This window comes from Colobus angolensis, unplaced genomic scaffold, assembly GCF_000951035.1.
Source record: "Colobus angolensis palliatus isolate OR3802 unplaced genomic scaffold, Cang.pa_1.0 Scaffold137, whole genome shotgun sequence".
Lineage (NCBI taxonomy): Eukaryota > Metazoa > Chordata > Mammalia > Primates > Cercopithecidae > Colobus > Colobus angolensis.
The window spans coordinates 7,883,757-7,899,167 of record NW_012114455.1 but is presented as its reverse complement, the minus strand read 5'-3'; the positions used below and the strand labels follow the sequence as shown (position 1 = coordinate 7,899,167).

The 15,411-nt window shown below is 46.9% G+C and overlaps 1 protein-coding gene across 6 annotated transcripts in view; it reads right to left on the bottom strand.

The window, feature by feature from the left end:
- NTM (neurotrimin) overlaps positions 1 to 15,411 on the bottom strand; it is a 975,363-nt gene that overhangs the window by 8,623 nt on the left and 951,329 nt on the right. For 3 of the 6 annotated variants that reach the window (XM_011934700.1, XM_011934698.1, XM_011934699.1), the window contains 2 exons: positions 12,319 to 12,470; positions 3,917 to 3,949 (listed from right to left, as the gene is read on the bottom strand). In XM_011934700.1, coding sequence (XP_011790090.1) covers positions 3,917 to 3,949; positions 12,319 to 12,470 — 185 coding nt within the window. Of the gene's footprint in view, positions 1 to 3,916; positions 3,950 to 9,297; positions 9,334 to 12,318; positions 12,471 to 15,411 lie in introns of all 6 variants that reach the window. The other 3 variants (XM_011934701.1, XM_011934703.1, XM_011934697.1) reach the window with 2 other exon arrangements.

Sequence of the window (15,411 nt, the reverse complement as noted above, 5' to 3'; positions counted from 1 at the left end):
TGACGAGTTGATGGGTGCAGCACACCAACAAGGCACAAGTATACATATGTAACAAACCTGCACGTTATGCACATGTACCCTAGAACTTAAAGTATAACAATAATAAAGAAAAAAAAGAAAAAAAAAATAGAGGTGTTTAAAGCTGGTGGCCTCACTAAGTCCATGTCCTCCTGGGTTAGGGAATAAGGAACAAAGCCAGAACCTGCCCGCCTGACTTGGCTGCTCGGCCTTGGAGACATTTCTGGCTAAAGCAAATCAAAATCAAAACAGACTTCTCAATTCCATTTGGGATTATTCCATCAAGTCTAGAACTCTTGGCTTGAAGGCAGTGCCCTTACGATTTTATGTCTTGGCCTTTTGGGATAAATCCCTAATTTGGGGGCAGTGGCTAAATACGTAGGCACAAGATTGAAATGCAGCAGGTCATCAACCTCTTGTTTCCCTGGTGTCTGATTTGTAGTATCCGTAACGCCAGAACTTCTCAGTGGTGCAGATGCCCATGCTGAGAAGCCCAGAGAATACTTATTCTCTCTACCCTGCAGAAAGGAGAAAACACAAAACCCAAGACATCCGTGCTAGGATACAGGTGACCAAGGAGCATTCCTGTAAAGCTCCCGCGGTTTACATTTCAACAAGCAGAAATGCTTGTCATTTAGGATCGGTCACTAACTGGTTGTGTCTTCTAGAATCTAACTACTGTGTGTGCACAAAAACCATCACCATACCTCCACTCCCTCTTTGTAGATACTCACTCTGTCATCTACACAGCACATTCTTTGGAATCAAAGGAGAGAAGCCTCTGCCAGATGCCTTCAACGGTGAGAGATTATGTTTCTCTGCTCTGCGGAAGTCCTTCCCCTCTGGGCAACTCCAACATTCTTCCCACCAAGGCCCTTGTCTGTGCCTGAGGCTGAGGACTCTGAGATGACAAGGGTGGCTCTGAGTCCACGTGGCCCAGCAGGCCTTGGTGGAAGCCGGGTTGCATGTTTTGCCTCAACGGAGTCAGCAGTCACATTCTATCTTCATACGCATGAATCACACAGTACAATTCCATACGTGTCCTGCACACTGGAGTCCTTAACTCCCGGCAGGACACACAGCTGTCAGCACACTGCTCTGCCGCTTTCATCCCTTGTGCTCTCCTGAACACACATGTACATCTCTGAAATCCATTTCCCGTTCAATTCCCACACACTCCCACCTCCCGTCTCCCGCTCCCTCCCCACGACTAAGAAGATGCCCTGGGTAAAAGAGATGGAAAACAAGTGTCCCTTCCCTGCACTGAGGTTCTCTTCTCTCTTCTGCACTCCCTCTTTGCAGCCTGATCAGCCAGTGGAAGCCTCCAGGGAGGATAATGCCACAGCCCAGCAGGGGCCTGGCGTGGTTACCATGTAAGGGAATGTTGAGACCTTGTTTCCAGGCTGGGGACTCTGCAGCTCGGAGACGACTGAGAGCGGGCAAACACCCCCTGTGGCACATCTCAATGGCCCTGCGGCTATGCCAGCCGCTCTCCCTGGGTGCCTGTGTTTGGTCTCCTTGCTACGCCCCTCAGAGTTCTTTCGTGGATCTACTTCACGCTGAGAAGCACTACAGAGAGCTTGTAAGGACGAGTCCTCACCTGTTGTGTTAGAAAATTCTTCCTATGGAGGACAGAAAAAGGCCACCAACTGCCTGCCAGCCATTCTCTTGCTTGTAGTATATCTGGGAAAAGCCTGAGCGGCCCCTCTGAAGCGCTCCGTCTCCATCTCCGGCTGGTGAGTGGCTGGCACTGACTATGTGACCATATCCAGTCCGCGCAGCCCACCCCACAGGCACAGGCACAGGCACAGGCACAGGCCACCCCCGGAACCTGTCTGTCTCATCCAGGACACCAGACCTGGACCAAGCTGGACAGAAGGAGAAGGAAACAGGGGTAGCCCCGAGGCAGGGGCATTCCACACATCCTCTCAAAGGAGACAGTCTGCACCATCTCATCTTTCAATTCCCCAAAATATTCACCAATTGAGCCTTGCCACCTATGGCCTTGACCCCTGGAATTTACTCCTTATGCTAATTCCAGGGTGATGTTTCTATCCCAAATTGATCATGATCCTCATTTATTTGAGGCCAACAGGTTAGCACCAAGCCCAGCTTCTAAGTGGAACGAGCACTACATTTCGTGACGTGCCTGCAGTCTGCATCCTTGGTGTCTCTTCTTGTCACAGCTAGTTCGGTGCCCTTGCCCCTTGCCACATAGCCACATGTGTGCACACAGGGGCGTGTCTTTTTTCCCACCCTCACACACTCTCCCCTCTGTCCGAAATACGCCTCACCCATATCACTCTTATTCTTCATTCCAGCTCCTCTTCCAGTCTTCAGACACCTCTTCCAGGTGGCCTTCCCTGCCTGGCTCAGTGCCACGCACATCCCGCTAGTACAATACTTACCACCCTGTGTCATAATTCTCTTTGCCTAACTTATTTGTATTTCCTCCTCTGTCCAGTAAGTTCCTTAAGAGCAGAGTCTGTATCTCATTGGCCCATGGCAGGGATTCAACCAGTGTTTGTTGAAAGAAGGAGGGGGCGTTGCCACTCAGGCTGACATATCCACGTTTTTTTGTCGTTGTATTTTACTTCTGCTTAAAATTATACTTGAAGGAAGCAAAACAAAAACGTTTTTCGTACCTTGCCCTCCGCTTTATCTCAATTTCCTCTGCTCCCCTTTTCTAACTACATCCAATACAAGTTACTGAGAATCGCTGTGGCTGAGTGTCTATCTACATAGAAGTCAAGTCATGTCAATTAGGATTTCCGACAGAGTGCTTGCATTTGGAAAGCTATCACAACACCTTAATGACACTCACGTAGGAGATGAGAATTATTATCTCCCTTTCTCACATGTGGAAACTGAACTTCAGGGAGCTTAAGTGACTTTCCCAAGTCCCCTGACTTCTGTCTTCAAATGCAACCATCTTCCCAGTATCTCAGAGATGCATCTTCAGAGAATAAAGAGAAGAGAGTGTGGCTGCGTGGCCTGCTCCACCTGGGTACAGGTTAAGGTGAGAAACGCAGGCGTGCCACTGGGCTGCTTCCCGCAGGCCATCCCACACTGAATGAATGCTATGTGGAAGGATTCCATGAGATGAAGACCTTAGGTCCAGGCGGGCGTGGAACACAGCACCCTGGGATCAAGGCCCTCTCAAAGCCAGTGTGGGCCAGAGCAGCAGCTCAGCCCATCTGCCTGGTGACATGGGCCATGCAGACGAGGCCTCCATTCTTCATCCAGCCACGCCTCCACTCCACAGTGAATGCGTTTATTGCCTCTATCTCATTAGAGAGCTGCGGAGGCCTAAAGAGACTAATTACCAGGACAGTTAGGGTCCCAGAGAACTGTGATGAGTGTCAATTATCCATCGGAAACATCTGGCAGGAATGAAAGCTTCAAATAAGATGCATTTTATTCGTAGCCAAGTGACTCACCCAAGAACCTCCCCCTTCCTCCCATCTTCCCCTCCCCGTCGCCACTCCCCTTCCAGCTCCAAGTTAGAGACATAGAAAGAACGGTGCAAGCAAGGGCAGCATGCAGGGCCAAGGTCTAAGAAGATCGCTGCATTAGAGCATCCGTGTGTGAGGAAAGAGGCAGGTCTGGTGCAGAGAAGCCCAGAGATGGAGCTATTCTGGGTACTGACAGGTGCTCATTAGTGCCACCAGCAAAGAGAAGTTAGGCTGTTGCAAGTGGGATCTACCCAGGAAGGATTGGATGTCCTTGGGGATAGGGTTAATCTAAATTGACACGGAGGTGGCTCAAGGTCAGGGGAGGGTTCCCTCTGCGCTGCTTCCTGGAGTTAGCTCAGGAAAGAAGGCATCTGGGAGGAAGGTGAAGAGTTTTACATACCCCACACCCACCAAGGCAGCAGCTGTCTGAAACATATACAAACCTTTCCAAGGGGTCAGGGCTGTAGTTTTCACTTCTAAAAGAAATTAAAAACAAGCCACTGTTAAGGTCAAAAGCAGACGGAGGTGCTCACTTTGCCCTCAGATGATTTCAGGCAGAAGCTGGCGCTCCTGGCGCAGCAGTGTCCCTGGGCCTCTTGCATGTGTCCCTTGCTGTCCTGACCACTGCCCAGCCCTCCTATATGACCCCCTCTGGTTTTCTGGTTTACTTGGGCAGCCAGTTGCCACAAAAGGTGTGCAGGTTGCTGGAGAAGGATGTGAATGACAGTCAGGTTGGACCACAGACGGAAGCAGAGCCAAGATGTCCGCCTGATTTTAGCAGGTGACACAGCTGCACCTTTGGAGCCTGAGGCACCAAACCAAATCTCCTTTGTAGAACAACTTTCTTTCTTTGGTCATCAGGCTATCCTCTAATTAGTTGAAGCCTGTAGGCCTTACGTATAAAGTTGATTGCTGCCTATGGATTTATACTACAGCATTTGAATGTAAGTGCTCATGCTGTATTTGAAATGCAAAAGTCTGACTGGCATTTAGCTATGCATTTAGAAACACTAGTGAGTTAGCTTCCACGTTCCAGAGGAGCCCAAACCATTGATATCTGACTTCTCTTGAAGAGCTGGACAATACCAAGCTGGTTCCACAGGGCTTCATCTCTCTGGGGCACCCGGCGGCTATGACCCACACCCGTGCTGTGCTGCTACAGTTGCACTTGCTAGGACCTCCCTGTAGAAATGCTGGGATCCTGGCTCCTCTCTGCTGCCTAGACTGTGAAAGATCTCCATTTCACCAGCTTCAGCTCTCAGAACAATCTATAGAGCCTCTCCACCTTTTCTGTGGATAGTAGATGCCTTGTCTGGCCTGAATTTGGAATGATCTCTAATCTTTTACTTCCCTCTTTGTTGTTCACCCTGGACACAGAGAGGATGGAAAATGACACTAAAGCTTTTTGCATCAAAGTGATACCTTGGGAGTCTATGTTCTCTGTGCAAAGGTTCTCGCGTACAGAAAGACAACCTAGATATAACTCATCCTAAAAGCAACTAAAACATTTGCTCAAAGTCAGATGAATACATACCTGTGCATTCACGCCCTCAATCTATTCTTTAAAATCACCTGACACATGATATCCCTCTTGATTTAAGTGGGCATTAGCGACCCTGAGAAGCCACTCTGAAGGTACAAAGAGGGAAAGGGTTCATCTACAATCAAAAGTTTTGTGATTGAGAAAATATCCAATGTACAACAGGATGGTAGGGAAAAGCCAGGGGTGACGATGCCATGTTGCCTGTGCATTTAATAAGAACGGTCCCTTGAAGGGCTTGCTGGGCCCCAGAAACAAGTTCAGAAGCTAAGGATGGGGCGGGGCCATTTTCGTTAATTATCTTATTTAGGTACCAGTGATTTTTGAGCCTCTCTGTGCCAAGAAAAAAGATAACTGGAAGGAGGAAGGATGGACTGAAGACAGACTTCGGAAGATAAAGTAGTCATAAAACTTTTACCCCAAACCACAAGCAGTTTGGGGGTGCTCATCCAGAGACTGATGTGGGTGCTGGTTCAGACTGTGCTGGAGGAAGGACCCCAGAAGAGCTTTCACCTGGCAGTTGAGATTATCAGAAAGAAGAATGCACTGAAAGCACAAGTTCCTGCTGGAAATACCAGAGGTTTTCTATAAACAAAGACCCCCCAAAAACTTCAGCTTAATTCTTCCATCCAGATGGGTTTTTTTTTTCCTCTTCATCTGAATCTCCAACACACACTACTTGAAAGATGGCCAGCTCTTTTTAGTGTCCTCATAGGTAAAAAACAATTTGACGCTCATCTTTGACTTTAGCTAGAACTCATCCTTGGGCTTTTCGAGGCAGCAACTGTTCAACCCTTCTGGTCAACTAGAGCGTCCTTTTGATACCACTTCTCCCCCACCACAATGAGGTGGAAATGCCAGGATATTTTCATATATGCTCTACGCCCATCATGCTCATTCCAGTCCACCCCCCTTGCTTTGGTACTAAGAAGACATGCTGGTACTGTCCTCTGTGCCATGCCTGACGTGCTTCTGTCCAGTGTGTGTTGTGTCCCACTTCCAGAAACAGGAGCCTTGCTTGAGCCATCAAAGCTAATGCTGGCCATAAGCTCAAGTCTTTGAGTAACATCTTGACTATCAGGGACATAAACAATCCCTGAAAATTCAAGCGTGTCAAGCATGCATTTTCCACACCAAGGCTTTAACTGAAACTTAATCGATCTCTTTGTTAATGGTATATTAACAATAGGTCAGGGAGGGTAGGAAAATATGTTGAAAAGAAAGAAGAATGATGGGGGGAAGGAGGGAGGAAGAAAGGGAGGGAGGAAAGGGGAAGGGGGAAAGAGGCAAAAAAAAAAAAAAAGAAGAAAACAACAGTGAAAAGAACCCTCCCACCCCAACTCTAAGTCAATATTCAATGTCTGCTCAATCCAGAAAGTTATATTTTTGCCAGCAAAGCTAATTTGGCTGAATCCGAGTGTCCAGTTAAGCAAAGGGCTGTTGTCTGGCTCCAATGGGCAGAGGAGGGCTGGTTTCATGTGCAGATGGATATGCAAACCTTCTAGCAAGAGGGTGAGGGACTTTTGTTTCTTTTGTACTTTCTGTTATCTAGACACACACATACCATAGAAATGCTTAACTACTGGATGACTTGACCTAATTAACTGTCTTTAATCCTCTGCAGGGAAGAACTAATAACCTCTTCTGCTGCAATAGTTTCTTTCTGATATACAGAGTTTACTTTAGTCCCCTATTCTTTAACAAATTGCTTTGATGGTCACTGTGAGGTTTACAGACATTAATCAGCCAACCTTTCCCAGCCCACTGATACCATCAAATCTGACTTAATGCCTAGAAGATAAAAGACAAAGGGCCAGTGGGTGGAAAATGAACAGCCACGGAGCCGCTGAGTTTGCACTGTGGCCTTAGTGCACTTTCCTGTGCAGAAGTTCAGTGAGGGATGGTGGAACATCCTTGAGTCCTTATTTATCACTGTGAGAATCCCGCACCACCAAATATTAATAGGAGAGGTGACATGCAATCTGTTTTGTTTGCAAAAGGGAAGCAGAAAAATACTTCAATGGTGGCAGAAAATGCTGAGGAAGAACGAAATTCTCTTATCAAAATACTTCTAGTCCATCCAGATATTGGTTAGCAAAATAGCTTTGAACTTCTCTTAAAGCCAAGTGTACTCTGTCAGTGGAAATCAACGCATTCATATAAATCTTTCCTGGTATTTCTGAGGTAAGGTGAGTATAACTTGGAGGGTATTTCCTGAGAAAATACATAGCTCTCTATCGTATCGAAGACTAGCGGGGAATGAACACATGAGTGCGGTAAATGAGCCCAGGTGCAAGGGCTGTCTTCTCTAAATTATTTCTCATTGTATAAGAGTCCAGCAGCTCTACTGAAGACTGTACTAATCCAATGGTCAGAATGTTTTAGATGTCCACAGTCTTCTTCGCTGACCCATTCTCCTACACCCAAGAAGGTTGCTGAGATGAGGGGTTGAGCACATCCAAAGAATCAGCAAGTTGGCAAAGAAAGCCTTCCACCCAGAGTCATCAGTTCACAGGAGAGAAGGGAGCAGCCCAGCTTTGTCTCAGCAGATGGGGCCAAAAATAATGTCTCTTGCTCCTTGTCCCCTGCTCAGTGACCAGGCAAAGTAACCCATTTGCTTTCGTTTGTGTTTCTGGTTGGTTTTCCTGTGGTTGACTTTGGTATGGGATGATGTTCTCTCTGTGAGTTGAGTACACCTTCCGTTAAATACTCTCTTTTAAAAGCCCCTACCTGAGTTTCAAAAGCTCCAATTTCCTCTGCGAATGAAGATCTCAGTTGTCAGAACTAGCTCAGTCCTTCCAAAAGCATAGCCATAGCAATGCATGCCCATGCTCCAGGCTCTCTCACTTCCCTGGTACTGTATGTTACCCACTTTTCTACTGCTCTCTATTTTACGTCTGTGAATATACTCACATGGAGGTTCAATAAACACAAGTTGAATCATAGGTTGAATCTAAGTAAGTCTATTGACACTTTTCCTTTCTATTTCTTTGTTTCATTTTCTTGCTCGTGGCTCATCGCTGTGGTGCTGTACATCACTAAGGTGAGTAATGCAGCCCTCTCTCTTTCCATGAGAAAGGTACTTTTTTTTTCATCTGTCAAGCGCTTCCCATGTAATGCATTTCTTTTCATCTACCCCTCCACCTCCGAAGTCTACAGCCATCTTCCGATGACAGTTTGCAAGGCCAGAATGTGAGGAGATGAACAGGGTGGTGTGGGGTGAGGTGGGGAGAGGAGGTCAGGGGATTGGGGTGGAAGGTGGGAGAAGCATTCCCCTCCCTGGCTTCACAGCTGCCTTCCTGAAAGGCGACTGCTGTGGTCAGCACTGTCCTTAGGGTGAGAGCAGTGCACGTGACACACATTTTATTCCACTGCTTGCTTGGATGCTTAGTCATAGTCGTAATGAGTCACTCACTCTAGGTTAGTGAGAAAATTGGAAGCGATGTGCAAAGACAGGCAAGAGATTCAGGAGATATTTGCAGGGGAGGGCTGTAAGTGGAAGAGGATGTAAAGGGACTGTGGAGAAGGGGCTGAGAAATGAGTGAAGGACACCCTGGGATGTTCCACCGAGGGGCGTCCTTGTCTTTCAGTTTACGTCTAGAGACTCAATATGCACCTCAGAGTTTTCAAAGCCTTTGTAATATGCATTCTCCATTGACGGTTGGAACAACTCTGTAAGGTGGATAAGGCAGATCAACTGTATTGTAGAGAAGAGGAACTTGAGTCTAAATAAGGCTTAGTGAGTTGCCCAAAACCAAAGAACTACTAAATGCCAGGCCCTAAACTAGAAATCATGGTGTATTGGCAACCACTCATGCAGTGCCATACCTATCTTCCTCCTTTGGAGAACCTCGTGAGCCAGTTGATGCATTTGACAGAATATCTGAATCATCGTGGGCTTGGTGTCTGATTCTGCTGCTGAGGGACCCTCAATAAGACCCTTTTCACGAAAACTGCTCAGTTGGTTGAAGTAGTCTTCCTACGGGTCCCAGACTCACTCTACGCTTTGCCTTTGTGCTGATCTCTGGGCTTGGAGAATTTAACGATACTTTTCTTTCTTTCCCCCTCCCAGCAGCCCTCCTGGGGGAGTATGAGCAAGGGATGAGCAGAGCGAAGGGAGCTTGAAGTCTCCCTGGCTCCCAATCACCTCCTTCACTAGCCTTCCACATCCTCTAAGACAGTTTACAGACACAGGTAATACACAGCAGGGGATAGGGAGTGGGGAAGGGGGGCTCTGGGATAGAGGGAAGGGGAGACAAAACATAAAGCAAGGAAGATACTGACCTTGCAACAAAGTTGAGCTCGTAGGCTCATTTAGTTCTAAATCGGTTGAGGGACACACAGGAGAGAAAAATGAGAACAAACACATGTATTATATACAGTGCTATATATTTGTCATATATAGTTTGTATACTGCCTTTCACAGACATTTCTGGGGGAATATATAAAAACAAGGAAGACAGAAACCAAAGACGGTAGGACAAGGTGCGGCAAGAGAAACGCTGACAGGCTTTATGTTTCCATATTGAATGCCATGGCTGGGAAGGCAGGGAGCTGCTTATGCCAAACATTTTCTGGTGCAGTTAGATTCACTCTTAGCTCACGCTGAGCCAGGCTACCGACTGGATAACAAAAGACTACAGTTTCTTTCCGGATGAGAGACTTGTTTCCCACTTCCCCACCTCTGTTGTTTCATCTTAGGACACCAAGTTCAGGAATTTTTGCCCTTGGCACCATGGTAGGATCAAGCTTCCCAGAGCACCGTGATTCAGGAGTGCGGGAGCAGAACTCTCAGAGGTCCCTGCAAGCCCTGTAACCTTAGACACCAGGTGCTTGTGACGGGAAGGACTAACCTGCTCCTATCTGGCTTAAGTATTCCCAGACTGCCGGACTACGGTCTCTTGCACCAGAATTCCTCACTTCTCAATGTCTAGGCCACGTGGAGAGAGCGTGCAGTTTATGCACAAGTTGGTGGCAAAATGATGATAATTTTGCTGCCTTTCTGTAATGCCACAGGAAAATAAACTTCATCAAGAAGTTTGTGTATTCACAAAAAGTACATGCTGCTTTCCAACCTGCCCCAAGTGTGCTTGCTGGTTTTTAATGGAAACTGACATGGAAAATTCCCTAATAAATTCATATTTGTCAAAAGACCTCATTGACAGTGAGCCTCATTAAGGAACCTAGGAGCCACAACAACGTCTGGACTATTGGCTGCAAATACTCATCTCACACAGGAATGGGGGTTGCGAGCTCCACAGAACTATGTCACCCAGGCAGCATTTCTCGCGATGGGCTCCTCGTGAATGATCTCTCAATTGAAGCTAACAAATTAAATTGGTTTCTGATTGAAACGTGCTGCAAACTTTTTCTCCCCTAGAGATTTAGCATGTTAAGATTCTGAGACTTCTGGCATTAAAGGACATCCCCACATGTACCCCACTCATCTTGGTGTGACCCAGTCTTTCTAAACATATTTGAATATATACTATCACTTTTTCATGTCCTTTTTAGAAAACCCTGGACTCCAGAGAGCTGGCAATGGTAGAAACGTCCCGAAGGAGGCACAGGGTAGGTGCTGATAGACCCATAGGGCAGGGGGCACGGGAAGTAGACGTTGTAACTGCTACACGTGTGCCTGCTGAAAAGAGCATATTTATGACCCACGCTTCACTGCTTTCCTTGTCATAAACGCCATCTATTCAACTCTTAGGAGAACTGTTTGCTGCTTCTCCCTATTTTCATCCTGAGATGGCTTAAGGGGAAGAAGCTGGGGAAATAGACAATCGTGATAAAGCCAATGGCTGAACTATTTCACGCAACCAAGTCAGGAAAGAGTAGGTCAAAGTGGGGGACAGGAGGAGAAGGCTACTCCCGTGAGGACAAGGACCGCTGTGGGCGGAGAGCAGGACTTGGGAGGGGTTAATGGGAAGCTGAGGGGGAGCCTTAGATTTGCAAGACGAGGGAAGGAGGCGTCTGTTCCTTCCTAATCCTGGTCTCTGTTCATGCAGACAGACGCCTGCCAAAAAAGCAAAAAGGCCTGACAAATGCAAGGGGCACTTATCATCCCTGTGTGAGAGATGCCAGACACATCAATCACTCAAATCACAGCTCTGCCCATTCCCAGCCACTGGCTCGGGGATCAAGGGCGGCTGTCTCCTTCCCAGCCCTCTCAGATAAAGCTGGCTTTACTATTTGTGCCGGGTAGAATGCGGGAGGATGTAATGGGCAAGCAGAGATCCTGTGGTGAAGCAGCGCAGGCTCGTGATTCGGAGCAGGCCACACACGCTATCACCGAGGGCACGTGGCTGGGTTGTGGGATTATCCCGAAGTTCTCAGAACATGAGGAATTTGTGTTCTTGCAAATTATCTGTCAAATGCCTCCCCTGACTTCCCCATCACATTCAAGAGTGCTTGTTAACATGAGGGATTGGGGGAACAGATTTGAAAAATCTCAAGCTCAAAGAACTTGACGGAGTATGAAGGGATTTGCCCAAAAGCCAACCGGAATTTAATCCTCTGGCCTGTAGGGAGAATCTGCATTCATCATGAGAGGCCTGGAGCCCTGCCTGGTGGCACCGTCAGGACGGCAGGCTGACTTCTGCACAGCTCTCTGCTCATAGGGGCAGGCATCAGAGTTTACAAGGGAGCTCGCTCACTTGCTTCTGATATCAATACAGTAGCCAGATATGTGACGAAGGCGGGGCCCTTCACATCCTAACGACTGGAAACAGTTTTGGAAAAGGGAAAATTTTACATTAAGCCAGTGAGCAAAGACTGAAATAGCAAACGTTCCCCTCTGAGTTCTTGACTATTTTACCCAATTACAATTCCCAGAGTCAGTTTAGGAGCCATCACTGAGAAAAAAAAAAAAAAATCAAATGTCATTTTTGGCATTCTAAAGTCTTTTTCTCCCGTCTCAGGATCTTTTCCATTATAGAATGAAACAGAAACGTTCTTTTTCGTTTTCTTTTTCCCACTTCTGAGATCTACTTTTATGCATGTACTATATATGCACTGCTTTGTATACATGTCCACTGTCTCTGTCTCTCGTGTTCTTTCTCTTTCTGTCTCTGTCTCTCTCTGTCTCCTCCCTGTGTCTATCTCTGTGTCTCACTGTCTCTCTGTCTCCCTTTTTTCCTCTCTCTCCATTTCTTTCTGTGTCTCTCTCTTTTTTTTTCCTCCCTCTCCGTGTCCACTGCTACCCTGCTAACCTCTGACGCTGGCCTTAAGGGGCCCTCCCACCCAGCTGTCCCTTTCTGCACCCTCTCCCCTCTTCTTGCCCAGCTCAGAGCACAGTCTCACCAAATAGCATGATGCTGGCATTGGTGTGACCCAGCTTGTTGGAGGCCACGCAAGTGTAGTTCCCATAGTCATGTTCAGAGACATTGAAGAAGATGAGTTTTGAGAGGAAAGGTCTGTTTTCCACTTTCACTCCTTTCTTTCCTTCAATCAGTCTGAGAGAAACAAGAGCCAAAAAAAAAAAAAAAAGAAGAAAACAAGATGGTTATGTGTCCTCATAGGAAGAAGGTAGGCCCCGGGATTCGTGATCTTCTCCTTGCCCCGCTGCTGACATCATTATAACCATTATTTGATCCACTCAACCACATCATAAGGTAGTAGTAGTTCACACACAGTGAGTGACACGTGTTTCTTGATTTTCACACATGTGCCTAGGGGCACTCTTGCCAGAACATCTGATCTTCCTAGCCTCTCATCCTTGCTTTGTAGCCTGACAGCAACACCACAACAAATACCCCCTGCCAGCTGTGTGGCATTCAGAACAATATGATACACATAGTAGGTGCTCAAAAGTGTGGACTTGGTAATGATGATGGTGATAACGAAGATGGTGATGATGACAACCATGCCAATGAAAAACTCAAACTTCTGAGAGAAGAGCCACCTGAGGAATTTGAAAGAGAAATGTTTTTCAAGTACCTCGTAATCTAATTTCTCCTGAAGCACCAGAGGCATTGTATAGATAATACTTAATTTTTTGGCTATGAAGAGGAGAAAAATCATCATTTTCTCATCAGGGGACTCTGAAGGGCTTGGGAGGAGTGATCTGCCCAGACTATTACAGAGGATTAGTCTGGAGGGATTAGAGGTTCCTAAGAATATGTCCCTTTAGAGCCAGGACAGTCTCCCTGACCTCCACAATGGCAGCCCAGTAAGTCACGAGGATTGCATTGGTCTAGGGGCCACTAAAGAAATGCCACAGGGAGTTAGTTGGGGGAAGTGAGGTATGCTTATTAGCACCATGGATTCTATTGCCGGGCAGATATAAAAGGGTAAGGAGAAAGCTGCTGCTGGAGTCAGTAGGCATGTGTCTTCCTTCTCAGGAGGTTGTTAACAGCGGTTCCTATGGCAATCATGGACACCTCCTACCCTCCTTTGCAAGATTCTGAAATGTTCATTTCTTAGAATGAACTTTAAGCCAACCTTTTACTTTCCCTGAAACAATTTGTAATCCTTGCCCTGAAGCTGATCCTATGCTATGGGAAAGATGAATACTCTTGAGGCAAAAATCCCTTCTTGATGAAGGATCTCAGGGAATATGGACACAAAGCTAAGTTTCCTGTTTAGGGCCTGGCTGGAGCACAACTTATAGCAAGCAGACAACGTCCTGGTGGGAGCATACTGGAACAGATTCAGGGGACATGCTTTGGGGCAAATGGATGCTACTGAAAAAAACAGTACTCAAGGCAGAAAGAGAAAGTAAAGCACTGAGACAATGATGAGGAAATGCTTTGCAGACCGTACAATGGTATCAGTACAATGTATTTCTATAGAGTTAGACATAGATGACTCTTGCCCATCCCTGGGTCACAGCATGTTTTGGCATTTTCTGAAGACCTGTCTCTGTGGGATTACAGAATAATTTTCTCCACTCCTGCCACTTACAGTAACCTTGATCAGAAAAGAGAGGCGGGTTCTGGCTGGAGTTCTCACCCAACACCTGCCTCCAGGGAAGTCAGAAGATAGGTTGGACAGACTTGCCTTGCTTTTCATTATGTAGATGTTCCTCTGGGAGCCTTCCTCTCCAAAAGCTAGGGGCAATGAACTGGCCTGAGTCCACAACTTCATTAAAATGCTAGCACTGTCCAAATGGAATGAGGCATCCGACTGTGCAGCCAGAGGCCACTTTTACATTTCCAGCTTGTTATGTACACATTGATCCTCTAGGGGGTGCTGTCCATACCACTCACCAGGAGGATTCTGTGAGCAAGTCAGGCTGATTGATCCCACTGGCCATTTTGACACCATTCCTCCACCACGGGGAGGAAGCTTTCCCATCATAACCAAACTGTGAATGAGATTTCAGCTCTGCAGTTGGGAGAGACTTAACTGGAAGTAGGTTCCTGCTTGACAGCTCTGAAATGTCTTTAGCTAAAAACAGCACAGGGGGCCAGCAGCACTTTGCAGGCTTTGCAGCTCCCAGGCCTCAGCTTCTTACGAAAGTTGTGGGCTTTTCATTGGCCAATGCCCCTGTTGGATGGGTGGCCTTCCGTAGGTATAGCGTTTCCTCTTCCTTTGTTGGATAACTCACACAATAGCGTGCGGTTGAGTCATTCTAGCATGTGGCCAAAAGACTTCTTACCTAACTCTTGGGAAAACTGCCTGTCCTCACCACACAGTTCCCTTCACTCTGCCTTGGAAGTCTGCTCATCTCACTGAAAACGGGAGATGGGCTAGAGCCGGCCTTCCCCCAGGGCAGACACAATACGCCTTGGGAGACCTGCCTGGCAGACCCAATGGGCTGTGATCAGGACCTCAGAGGCAGGGATGCTGCAGCTGAACTGGGTGCCAGGAGGAAAGACAGCCCTGTCTCATGCCAGCACACTGGAAATAAACGCATACATGTGCAGCAAAGGAAAACTGACTAAACTAAATGGAAAGGGGAGAAAAGGAGAGGCCATCAGAAGAACTGAAAGACAGAAACAAAGCTGCCTGAGCCAGGGGCCTCTGAAGACCATCCCTGGCCCTGCCAGCCCACTCTCTCCTCCTGGGTAAAGACGGTGGCAGGGAGAGCTGTCTCTATTGTGACCACAGATGCTGCACAGAGGAGAGCTCTCTCATCCTTTTACTCGCCATTGGCCACTTTTGCTTTACTTTCCTCCAAGATTTTGCTTTCCCCTAAATATTTCTTTTTCTATTTTTCTCCAATAAAGAATTGGAATAATAGGGCGCTGCTGATGACTTTTCACTAAGACCTAGACAACTGAAGATTTGGAAACTGACCCCATAGCTCAATAGGTTTTTGGTTTGGTTTGGTTCAATAATTAATTTTTATGCCTCAGTTTACTTCTTTGTACAATAAGAAGGTCAAAGAGGGAATGGATAAGTGAAAGAGAATTTCTAAGTAAGGTTACCATATTTATCAGAAAAACACAC